Source organism: Thermobia domestica, chromosome 2, assembly GCF_964235325.1.
Source record: "Thermobia domestica chromosome 2, izTheDome1.hap1.1, whole genome shotgun sequence".
Lineage (NCBI taxonomy): Eukaryota > Metazoa > Arthropoda > Insecta > Zygentoma > Lepismatidae > Thermobia > Thermobia domestica.
Genome location: NC_137455.1, coordinates 384,294,883 through 384,308,063, shown reverse-complemented (window position 1 = coordinate 384,308,063; position 13,181 = coordinate 384,294,883). Strand labels below are relative to the sequence as shown.

Below are 13,181 nucleotides of genomic sequence, written 5' to 3'. Positions count from 1 at the left end.
ATAGGACTTCTGATTATAAACATAATTTATATTGCATGTATTCCTTTTTTAAATTTTTGTTCCCGTTCTTTTTAGAGCCCTGACGGGAAATATATCGCAAGTGGAGCAATTGATGGATTTATTAACATATTTGATGTTGCTTCAGGAAAATTGGTGCAGGCTTTAGAAGGTGAGTACAGATACTGTTGAAATTTAGCTGCATTAAGATAATAAATCTGCTTTATTAAAGAGTACAGCAATTAGGAAAATATATGTTTGGTGGGTATGTATGTATGTGAATATATTACATTGAGGCAAGAAAATAGGAAATTGGTGCTTAAGTTTTGTAATAATAGGAGCAATCCTAATGAAATTGACCAGTGGTGGTTGCTGACAAAATTTAGTTATTTATTAATTTTTTTACCTAAGTTTGTACTACATTCAAGTAGTTGAAAACGGGTATTCCTTTAATTTTTAGCCGCTTAGGTTTTGTTATAGCGGCTATTTTGTACCTAGAAATGGCCATTTTGGAATTACATTTTGAAACAAAATAAATGAGACTCGCCTTCAATTTTTTGTCTACATAGAGACAAGATAATAAACACATGTCCCAAACAAGTTTCAGATCTGAGAACCATATACTTATTTTTTTGGAAATTTTTAAACATTGCGAATTTTCAAAAATCAAGTATTTTCACCATCAAATATCTCAAGGAGGACACAAGCGAAAATCCCAAATTTGCACAAAATAGACGATAGTTGTGCACTAACAAATGGGTAAAATTCCATCGCTGAGACTTGAGTTAAAAGTTTCTGAGTTAAAAGATTTCTCTTCACTATCATGAAGCGTCATGAGGCGTGGATATAAACTTTGTAGCAAAAGTCAAAATAACACGACAGTAATGTTAAATGGGTAAAGTGTGCATAATTTATGAATCGTATCTTGTACAGAAAACAAAACGCGTCTAGCGCTGCTGCTAAAACATCGGTGGGGTAAACAATTGACTAATTTGTATAGTGTTTGGCACTGATGTTGGAAGTAGGACCTGTAAGAGTTGTGAACTCTGTGAGTGTGAGTTTCTGAAGAACCTTACTGATTGGCACCCACACTTTGTCACTCGTAGATAGTTTAAAAGATGTTCTTAGGCCATGGGGAGGAAAAACGTGGACAGAAAGATAGTTATTTTCCTGACTGGTGTCTTCAATTCTCCCAATCCACAATTTCTCGGCGTAAATACAAGCTACAGTATCATTAGGTGCAAGTGACAACATGCTATTCTCTGGAAGTACTGAAGTACTGCAGTCAGTAAATTCATCTGATTGTGAGTATTCAAAACATCTGATTTGTGTTTGCGTCAGAGGTACAAATCTATGATATGATCTGGTATTGATAATTCTTTCACAAGTAGCAAATTTCGAATTTATTGCTGTTTGACTGTACTTCTTGTGATGAAACATAGATAAATTATATGCCTGAGATGCTATCAAACAAATCCTGTACATATATTTAGCTGTACAGGTTCGCGAATTTCACATCATTACAACAACTTATAACTTAGAAACTACTTAAGTCTCAATGTTGCAATTTTACCCACTTGTTACTGCATAACTATCGTCTATTTTGTGCAAATTTGAGATTTTCACTTGTGTCCTTCCTGAGATATTTGATGGTGAAAATGCTCGATTTTCGAAAATTCGCAGTGTTTAAAAATTTCCGAAAAATCAAGTATATAGTTCTCAGATCTGAAACTTGTTTGGGACGTTATTTACTATCTAGCCTCTGTGTAGACAAAAAATTGAAGATGAGTCTTATTTATTTTGTTTCAAAATATGCATTCCAAAGTGTCCATTTCAAGGTTTCTAATCTCAATGTTCAGTTTTTTCAACGTTCTAAAGTACGTCTCAGTGTGCACAGAACATATAAAGATATCCATTCCATTATCTTTCATATGGTTTCGGTTTGGACTCATTATCTTTAAAACCTAAAAAGTTACAGCATTTAACGGAATCCTCTGAAAAGTTCAAAATACGCTCAGGCGCCTATAGAAAATGGCCGCTACAAACAAACCTGTGCGGCTAAAAAAAAATAAATGAATACTCGTTTTCAACTCCCTAAATGTGATACAAATGAGGTAAAAAATTCAAATATAAATAATTTTATCAACAACCTTTGACCTGGAAATCGGTCGATTTCAATTTGGATTGCCCTAATACTGAAAGTTATTGTGGCCGCAGAACATAAGTGCAAGTAAGGACATAATATAGGTATATGGAGCCACGTTATTAATATTAAAAAATGAAATAATCTTCAGTTAGAACTCCCTCATTGCTAAATGATTTGCTTTATCTTGGTTCTTAGGGGAGACTCAGGTTTGATCTTACAAGCATATGGTTCCGATTTCATGATAACTTGAGGTCTATATCTCATACAGTTACTGTATTTGAAAATTTGTAGAGGGCAAGGTGGCTCAGTGGTAGAGCGCTTTCCTCTGGTGTGTGGGGTCCCTGGTTCGATCCCTGCCAAGTAAGTTTGTGGTGGACATCATGCCCGTGGGTTTTCTTGGAGTACTCCCGTTTCCTTCCATCATTATTCACTTGCTTTAATGATCATAGTCTCCGTTACTCTAAAGGTCATAATCGTGGGACGTTAAACTCATAGATTTTTTTTTAATTTGTAGACTTGTTTGTTTCATCAAGACTGATGAAGCTTGAACCTACAACTTGATTGATTAGATTAAAGTTTAGCGTTAGATTGATTAGTTTCTTTCAGCAGCAAGGCTATATGAGACATGGGATCCGAACCATATGAGCTCCCACCAGAAATCAAACACGGATCTTCCGTACCAAAAGCACGTACTCCTAACTATATAGCCACGAGGGAGCTCACTTACAACTTGGAAGTGGGGTGCGAATTATCGTATATTTTCAACCTTTTTCTTTATTGACATTGGCTCAGTGGTAGAGGGTTCACCTCTGGTGCGTGTGGTTCCTGGTTTGAACCCCGCTCGTGCCAAGTGGGCTTTGTAGTGGACAAACACCGTGTGCGTGGGTGCATATATAGGTTTTGAGGGTTTCTCCCTGTTTCTTCATTTCACTATTTCAGTCATTTTTCATCATCTTCATCTCCTTTAGTCTGGTGCTTGGGGTTCCGGGTTTGATCCCAGCCCACGCCAAGTGAACTTTGTGGTGAACAAACACCCTGTGCATGGGTTTCCTCGGGGTTCTCCCGTTTCCTCCCACTTTCTTCATTCCACCATTTTCATTCATTACTCATCATCACCGTGTCCTTTAGCCTAACCGGCATAACCGCGGGACGTAAAACTCAAAGATTTCATTTCGTTTCATACCATCTCCTTTAGCCCGCACGTCATAAGCGTGGGACGTAAAACCTAAAAGGTTTCATTTCATTTTTATTTATGTTAGGAAAACGTATATATGTAGGGAAATCATATTGGTTACAGTCTCAAAATCACAATTTTCAGATACTATAGTCCATTAAAAATTTCTAGTTATATCAATAAAAAGTAAAGTTAAAACTGTAGAATTTATTCAGAATTATATCAATATTTTACTACAAAAAAATCATATAATACGTAAAAGTCATGATATAAGAAAAAAATTAGTTTTGAATTTGCAACTTTGACGTTCGGAATTAAACACAGAAAAAGACAATTGGCGGATTATGTAGTCACTGTTTGCATCGTTTATGTTTAATTTGAAATGTTTGATTCAATTGATTGGAACTTTCGAAGTTGATTATTAATGGGTTTTGTATATTTTTTTTCTTTCTTTATACTCTGTGGAAATGGTTTATGCGTTTAGTTGCATGTGAAAGTAGTTATTTATGGTAACAAGTTTAGCGATTATCATAGAATTAGAGGTTGACTACAATATATATTTTTTTACACTACGCTTTTTTTAAAAAAAAAAAAAAAAAAAAAGATCTAATATATTTCAGACAAAAATTTTGTTGTACGCCTCATATCTGGAAAAGTATCGTAAACACCGTAAACTGGAGCTATTTGGAAAACTGGCATTTTTTGTGTTATATAGTACAATAATGAGAGAACTATGACAGATACGTCGTTCTCTTCCAGACCAATGAAAAGTAGACACCTAAAAGAAGCAATACGGATGGTAATAAATGCTGTGTCTTAGACTGGTCTAAAAATTCTCATAGTAATTGATACTTTTTTTTTTTTTTTTTAATTTTCTGTAAATTGTCTCTTGTGTTTCCGTAATGAAAAGTGATTTTTACCTGGTTGTGCTAAATATCATTGCTTTCAGAAATTTCCTAATGACGAATTGGTTTTACATGTCCACTCCCTTTCTAGGACAATTTGTGGCAGTTTTTATTATTTTATTTCCTTCCGTTTTTCTACTAAAAATTGTGATATTGATCAGGGGATAGACAACGATGACATTATTGAAGTTTTGCCTGAACCTACCTACAACCGGTGTTACAAGTTCTTTTTCCATATTACTGCAGAAAAGAATTTTAATATGTGAATTTTTGTCTTTATCGTACGGTATTACATTATTATTATTATCACAGTGCCATATGATATTTTTAAGAGTTAAGAGTTTTTAAGAGTTCCAGACTATAAGAGTTAACGTAAATGCACACTTGTAAAAATAGTACCAGGTAATTTTGTAAACCAATGTAAGGCAATTACTGATCTGATACATACATAAATTTCATAAAATTATGTAGAGCATGTTTAAGTGTCTTAAAGAAGTCTCAAGAGCTTATGCCTGTATTGGCATTTGCCAAAATTTCCCTTCCATTGTTTGAAAAACTACCCTTTATAAAAGCATATTGCAAAAACTTTTTTTTTTTTAATCAAAAGGCCTTCAGGAAGACAAGTTTATCACTATAGTTAGTTTAGATTGTTTCAACAATTTATTGTGTTTAATAGGTTGTGCAAAAAAAGTATATATATATATTTTTTAAATTTAAAACAGCCTAGGAATACTATGAAAGAAACACAGGCATGTTGCATATCAATCTTCTCAAGAAAGTGTGATCTTGCAAGTGGTTCTTTTCAAATAATCCCATTTTTCACACAGCTCTTACTACTATGAAAAGAGATAATTTTCCAAGTAGCCCCAAAAGCGGGGCTACTTGGAAACAGCACATTTTGGCTCCTGGGAGATTTCAGTATCGGTAAAATTTTGTTGTGACTGAAGGAAAAGGTAACATGGACTAAGCTCTAGAAACATCACAAGAAGAAGAAAAATTAATTGCAGTAAATAACAAGGAGTAGTGTGAAAAAGAAAGAAGAAAAAAACTTTCCAAGTAACCCCAGTTTACGGTACCTGTAATGTAACAAACCCAAAACCCAGTATGGTGTGCTTATTCCGTAAAAAATACGAGAACTCGATTTAGGGGCCGTTCAAAATTTTTGTGGGCCCTGATCCAAAAACCAATTATTGGCCAAGATTGCAATCTTTTGATCCATTTTCTTTGGATCATTCCTAAAATTCTTGTTTTCTTTCTTTTTCTTCAAGTTTGACTAGAAGATATACTTCTAAGGATTAGCAAGAAACCATTTTGGAATAACAAGTAGAAGCATTCTAAATTTGCAAATCGTCGCTATCCGAGGATTAAAAGCTTGTTTTCCTTTAAATATATCCAGATGATAATCCATAACAACTACATATATACCGTATATAAAAATGAAAGTGACTATGTTTGTGACTTAATAAATCTTGAACCAACCAACCGATCTCGATCAAACTTCTAAACATAGATGAAGTTCGGGCCTGGGATGGTTTTTGTCAGTTTACTTTGACGGTCAACTTGGAGGAGGAGGAGGAGTGATATATATATATATATATATATATATATATATATATATATATATATATATATATATATATATATATATATATATATATATATATATATATATATATATAATGATCGAAAATGAGCAATATTAGTGTCTAATCCATAGTGTTAAAGACAAATACTACACACTTTCAGTACCGTTTAAATTCAAATTCAACCCCCATTAGTACTCCGAAGGGTGGCATGGAAAAATGATTGAAAATGGCTGATATTGGTGTCGGATTCATAGTTTTTGGAGTTCCAAAGTTGATTGTTGACAGTTTTGATGCCCTTTATGTCCCAAAACGAAACGTGTTCTCCCCGTGCGAAGAACGGGCATTCTGCTAGTTCATAATAAATCTTTCAAAATGGAACATGTGGATAAGTACTGAAAATACAAAAATCTCTTTCCCTACATTTTTTTATTTAATCAACTGAAAATATAAACATCTGTTTCCGTACATCCGTGAATTAATGTATAGATCGTTAGTTTCTGTATTAGAAATATTACAATACATTATTTTATTTTCTTCAAAGCTTATTTGCCAATATCTCGTCATATGTATAAAGAAGTATTATCCCGTCATATGTATTAAGAAGTTATCCCGTCATATGTATTAAGAAGTATATATCAGCTCTTTTCGCCTTCCAGGGGGGCACGGTGGCTCAGTGGTAGAGCGTTCATCTCCGGAGCTTGGGGCCCCTGGTTCGATCCCACCTCGCGCCGTGTGGACTTTGTGGTGAAAAAATACCTGCTCGTGGTTTTTCTCGGTGTTCTCCCGTTTCCTCCCACTTTCTTCATTGCACCATTTCATTCATTTTTCATCATCACAGTCTCCTTTAGCCTAACCGGGGCCGCGATGGCTCAGTGGTAGAGCGTTCACCTCTGCTGCTTGGGGTCCTGGGTTCGGTCCCAGCCCCCGCCAAGTGAACTTTGTGGTGGACAAACACCGTGTGCGTGGGTTTTCTCGGGGTTCTCCCGTTTCCTCCCACTTTCTTCATTCCACCATTTCATTCATTTCTCATCATCACAGTCTCCTTTAGCCTAACCGGGGCCGCGGTGGCTCAGTGGTAGAGCGTTCACCTCTGGTGCTTGGGGTCCTGGGTTCGGTCCCAGCCCTCGCCAAGTGAACTTTGTGGTGGACAAACACCGTGTGCGTGGGTTTTCTCGGGGTTCTCCCGTTTCCTCCCACTTTCTTCATTCCACCATTTCATTCCTCACTCATCATCACCTTCTCCTTTAGCCTAACCGGCATAACCGTGGGACGTAAAACTTAAAGATATCATTTCATTTTCTTGTCGCCTTCCATTCTAGAAGGTGGTGTTTTAAGTTAGCTCTTGCGTTACCGTGTTAATAGAAATTACAACCAAATAATGCATCTGATCTGCTTTCAAAGAACGGGAGCTAAAGGGAAGCAGACGACCCTCGAAGGACGCTTATCATCTATTTGGTCTAGGAATTAATTCGTGCGGTTGGTACACACACATTGAAGCTGTAGTACAAACACAAAATACATAAATACCTTAAGAAAAATATTGTCCATCGCTAGCCACCACTTTCGCCCATCTGTCAGGCAATGTACGGATTCCGTGGCGAAAGAAGTCCTCATCCTTGGAAGCGATCCAGTCAGAGACCCATGTTTCGATATCTTCTGAAGAAGTAAACCGCTGTCCAATCAAATCGTTGTTCATGCAATCGAACAAGTAGTAGTCCGAAGGAGCAACGTCTGGTGAATATGGCGGGTGGGGTAAAACTTCCCATCCGACATTTTCTAAATAGGTTTTGACCGGTTTTGCGACATGTGGGCGAGCGTTATCATGTTGAACAATAAGTTTATCATGTCTGTTCTCCCGTTCTGGTCGTGTTCTGGCCAGAGCTTGCTTCAAACGCATTAATTGTCGTCGATAACGTTCTCCATTCATAGTTTCACCCGGTTGCAGCAGCTCATAGTACACCACACCTTTCATATCCCACCATATGCACAGCATAACCTTTGCACAGTGAATATCTCGTTTTGGTTGTGATGGACCTGGTTCACCTGGTTTCACCCAGGCCTTTTTTCGTTTAGGGTTCTCGTAATGGATCCACTTCTCATCACCCGTAATAATTCGATGCAGAAACCCCTTTCTGCTCTGTCGTTGAAGCAGCAATTTGCAAATGGTTTTTCGTCTTTCAACGTCTCTGTCTTTCAATTCATGTGGAACCCAATGTGACATCTTTTGAATCATTCCCATGGCTTTCAAGCGTTTGGAGACTGTTGTTTGATCAACGCCTAATGCTGCTGCAAGTTGTTCCTGCGTTTGACACGAATCCTGCTCGAGCAATGCTGTCAATTCTTCGTCTTGAAATTTTTTTGGCTGTCCAGCTCGCTCTTGGTCTGCCAAGCCGAAATCACCACTTCTAAACCGTGCAAACCACTTCTGACACGTTCGCTCAGCTAGAGCATGGTCACCATACACTTCCACCAAAATACGATGACTTTCAGTCGCACTTTTCTGCATGTTAAAGTAATGCAGCAGGACACCCCGCAAAAACACTTTATCAGGCACAAATTGCGCCATGTTCACTTAACTACAAACTGGTGTTGTTGACGCTTTAATCCACTGCCCTATACTACGAACGATACGCGATGACAGGGGTTTGCAACACATGTGTGGATACACGGAACTGTGGGACGCTCCGTTCGTTGCGCCATCTCTTGTCCACACGCACGAATTAATTCCTAGACCAAATAGAACTATAGATGTATATGCTATGGAATTCAGCTAAAGAAATGTTAAATAAATTACGTGTGAAGCTAAATGATAATGTTCAACAATCTTCCACCAGTAATAATACTTCAATAACCAGAAATAAACTGTAGAAGTACGGTTTATTAGTTGGATCTATTTGTTCACCTTGTATTGACAATAGATATCTATATAATGCACAGCATACATAAGATCTAGCACGATGGACTCCTAACTATTCCTCATAAATTAGCCTAAGATCCAACATAACATCAAAACAGAGAATAATGAGTAAGTATATTAGTCCATAAATTCAAAGAATAATTTTAATTTCATACATTAATTCTCTTAATTTCGTCGATTCATTCATATTAATTAAATCTCGTCATTATTTCAACTAATTTCATAATTTTCGTTTAAGATATTTAATTAGTTTCCTGGCTTCCACCCTTCAGCTCATAACGTTGCAATAAGAGTTGAATTAACGCCTATAAATATTTTGGAGGACCGGCTAATAATCGCATTAAGCCTTGTGCTTTGGCAAACTGTCTGACTAACTGTTAACTTATTACCAGCTTATTCCGTACAAATGATATTAGCATTAATCCATATTATTTAAATAACTCCTGTATAATATATTCCATAACATTTTTGAACTATATAATCTATTTTCATGACAATTATTCATGGGAGCTCCTTCGTAGCTAAGCGGTTAGCGTACGCGCCTTTGGCGTGGGAGACCCGGGTTCGATTCCCGGCGGGAGCTCACGTGGTTCGGATTCCACGTTAATCAGTAGATTCGCGTCTCATATAGCCTCGCTGCTGAACGGGACGTTAAACTCAAAATTAACTCAACTCAATTATTCATGGCAATAAGAGAGGTAAGGAATAATTTTTGGGACGGGAATAACTTCATAATGTGACAAATAGAACATATTACAAAGCTAGGAATCACTGAAAAGTATTTTTTCAGGACTTTCTCTGTCTTCTTTCCCTACTAATCCTTCCTGAGGTATGGCATCTTTAGCCGTGATATTGAGGTCGTGTCTTATTGCTTTCATAGGCTTTACAATATATAAATATAATAATTGCACAAAATAATAGCACAATAACACACAGAACCACGGAACAATAGCTAAGTAACAAATGAATATTATGAACGAACGAGTAAATGAAGAACTAAAATGAAATGTAACCGTACTTCCAATAATAGTACACATTTATATGATAAATAAGAAAAATATGTTCCATGTACCTAACGTATGTTGCTTTTATTTGAACCCTAATAATTTCGATGCCCGCTGCAGCAATCTGGCATCATTTTTTGAGAATGCAATCGTGTAGTGTTTAAGTCGACTCTTCATTATATTATGGTTTTCTCCATTAGTTGTCGAACACAACTTCTTAAAGATGCTGCTGAAATCCTATAACTTTTGAGTGTGTTTTAGTTGTGATAATTCATAAGATGATGCCAGTTTTTTGCAATGAGCATTCGAGCTACAATGATTCAAATAAAAGGAACATGGTTAGTTACGTGAAACTTATTTTCTTATTTACAGATAAGAACTATAAAATGAATACTGTGAAACTAGGTTGTTATGCTACAAGAATCTTGTAGATGTCATTAAAAAAAATCTTGCAACCCTACAATATTTCTCCATGTAAACATAATCTTCAAAGGGACATAAAACATTTTTTTCCATCTTGCAAGGAGTTGAACCATGTGCAACTTTCTGGGTCGACTTGCTTGCTACCTGCTATCGCCCTTCCACTGACATAAAGGAAAAACGATGGATTCTTTTGGACAGGGAGGGGAAGTGCGCCAAATTGCACGTTTTTAATGAGGAGGTTCTCTGTTTGTTCACTAGAGTGCAGTGCTGCATGGGTGGAGATATCCTCCTTGCTTTCAGGAAGTTGTAAAGTGTAAACAGTAAATAGAAAGATGGAGTTGCAGGATTTTTTAATGACAGCTACAAGATTCTTGCAGCATGGCAACCTAGCTTAACGTGTTTCATTTATATGAGTTGGCCACTTTAAGTATCACTAATGGAGGCCTATATAGATAGGTGCCACTACACTTACCATTCATCTCTTTGTATAGCCAATACGTTCTTTGTATAGTCAAAATTTAGTTGATTATGTAAGAAACATAAGTGACAGGAACATAAATACTTCTGAAATCAATTGCCAAACAAATACCTGTAGTTTTCATATGCATATCCACATAAAAAGAAGGTTGTAGTAATATTGTTCTCGTTCTTTTTTATGTTTCCAGGTCACGCTATGCCAATCCGGTCTCTATGCTTCTCTCCAGATTCTCAGTTGTTGTTGACAGCCTCTGACGACGGGCATATGAAGATCTACGATGTGTAAGTATGAATTTTAGGCCAAAGATGAGTAATCCATGTCTTTTTCCGCTCCTCTATTTTAATTATTACTACTCCGAGATATTGCAATTTGTGCACCTCTTCAATCCTTGTATTTCCTGTTTAGTTTCTGTTTGCTTGAGATGTTACGGGCCGCAGTGACTCAATGGTAGAGCGTTCACCTCTGGTGCATAGGGTCCCGGGTTCAATTCCAGCTCCCGCCAAGTGAACTTTGTGGTGGACAAACACCGTATGCGTGTGTTTCCTCGGGTTCTCCTGTTTCCCCCTTCTTCATTCCACCATTTCATTCATTTCTCATCATCACCGTCTCCTTTAGCCTAGCCGGCATAATCGTGGGACGTAAAACTCAAAGATTTTTGCTTGAGATGTTTATTCCCATTTCTTTTGTTTTGTCCTCATTTACATTTAATTGTAGTATTTGTGATGCTGCTTCAATTTTTTTAAAAACTTATTTGTTGCTTCTTTCTTGACTTGTGAAAAGGGGCAATATCAACAACGAATTCAATCTCTTTCATTTTTCATTATATTCTTCTTTTCTTATTGTCTAGTATTCTCATTACGTGGTCCGTTACTAATAGGAATATGGTTGGTGCTAACATACATTTTTGCGTTACTCCAGCTAAAATTGTTATTGAATAGGATTGGACATTTCTCAGCATGCATGTTTCTAATTAAATTTAGTATTTTAGGAGGTATTTCTTTGTCGTGAAGTATCTTTCACATTTCATTCCTGTTTACTGAATTAAAGACTTATTTTTGTAATCAATAAAGGCTCCATATAGTTTTGTTTACTATTCTGATGTCTAGAGCTCCTTCGTGGCTAAGCGGGTAGCGTACGCGCCTTTGGGAGATCCGGGTTCGATTCCCGGCGGGAGCTCATGTTATTCAGATTCCACGTTAATCAGTAGGTCCTGTCTCATATAGCCTCGCTGCTGAAAGGGACGATCAATTCAACTCAACTTTATTCTGATGTCTATTATTATTCGCAAGGTATTTATGTAGTCCGCACATGATCCATTTGATCGAACTTCCGCTTTTTCTTTCCTTTTGACGTCTTGTATTGGGTTTTAACTATATTGAGTAGGGTGGAGCAAAAAAAATCAAATTTTCGAGTATCGAATTCTAATAGGACTCAAAAGTTGCTCATTCGCATGCTAATCAATAGAAAAATAACGAAAAAAATCACACTTTGGATCTTCAGTTCGCGCAAATGGTCGAAAGTTTGGGGAAAAAAATGACAAACAACCAAAATTTACCTTTAGGAAAAATATACACGTTACTTTTTTTTTTTTTTTTTTCATTCATTTGTATAGCGTCCAAGAACTGCATTTTAGTTGTGTGAGGTCATGTTTGTTAATAATTCGTTAATGTGAGTGATTTTATAGATTTTATTTTCATAATGATTTTGCAGCTCTTCGACCATTTCTCAGTGTTTTTTCTCCCCTTGAAATGGCCCATGGCCCAGAACTCACCACGAGGAGGTGGCTGCAATTCGAGTTCACCCGTACCCTATCCAACCATCCTATCAATTAGGATGTGCTAAATTATGTTGATTTAGTCAAGGATGTTGTCTTAAATTCAGGTTTTTTAAATCAAAGTTTGGCATTGTGAGTATTGAGAGGAAAGTTGTTCTAATGTAGCCGTCTCTGTTTTCTTGTCCGCACACTTTTCCTACAGACTCTGTGATAAGTTTGACACAACTTTCAACTTCCTGAGTATGGCATGGAAAATTCATGAAGTCAAACTCATGATCAGATTTGTTATACATAAGTGATAAGATTGCTAATTTTGATGAAACGGACTATAGTGAGCTGATAGATTGGAGAAAATGTAAGCTGTCGCCCCTTCCAGTGCTCGAAAGCTTGGTGATGGTGAGAAATGAATGAAATGGTAGAATGAAGAAAGTGGAAGGAAACGGGAGAACCCCGAGAAAATCCACGCATACGATATTCAGGATGAAAAAGTAGATCAGAGATGTAAAATAATAATAATAATAATAATAATAATAATAATAATAATAATAATAATAATAATAATAATAATATAATAGAAAAAAAGGAAAATCTTGTTTCTGGACTTTTCAAGTACTCTTAAAAGAAAATTATACGTACTATACTAAAAAGGTCATAATCTTATATAAGACAAAAAATTATTAGGAAAAGAGAAATATCAGATCAGTTCAACGAACTATTGGAAAATTTGGTTAGTGATTGTGAAACTTAGTCGAACAGTAGCAAGAGGAGTGAACTAAG

The 13,181-nt window shown here is 36.4% G+C and overlaps 1 protein-coding gene across 1 annotated transcript in view; it reads left to right on the top strand.

The window, feature by feature from the left end:
• The window catches only part of LOC145678885 (uncharacterized), a 55,091-nt gene that overhangs the window by 27,719 nt on the left and 14,191 nt on the right, over positions 1-13,181 (top strand). Inside the window, exons 5-6 of the mRNA XM_081749461.1 lie at positions 76-169; positions 10,818-10,911. Coding sequence (XP_081605587.1) covers positions 76-169; positions 10,818-10,911 — 188 coding nt within the window. The remainder of the gene's footprint in view (positions 1-75; positions 170-10,817; positions 10,912-13,181) is intronic.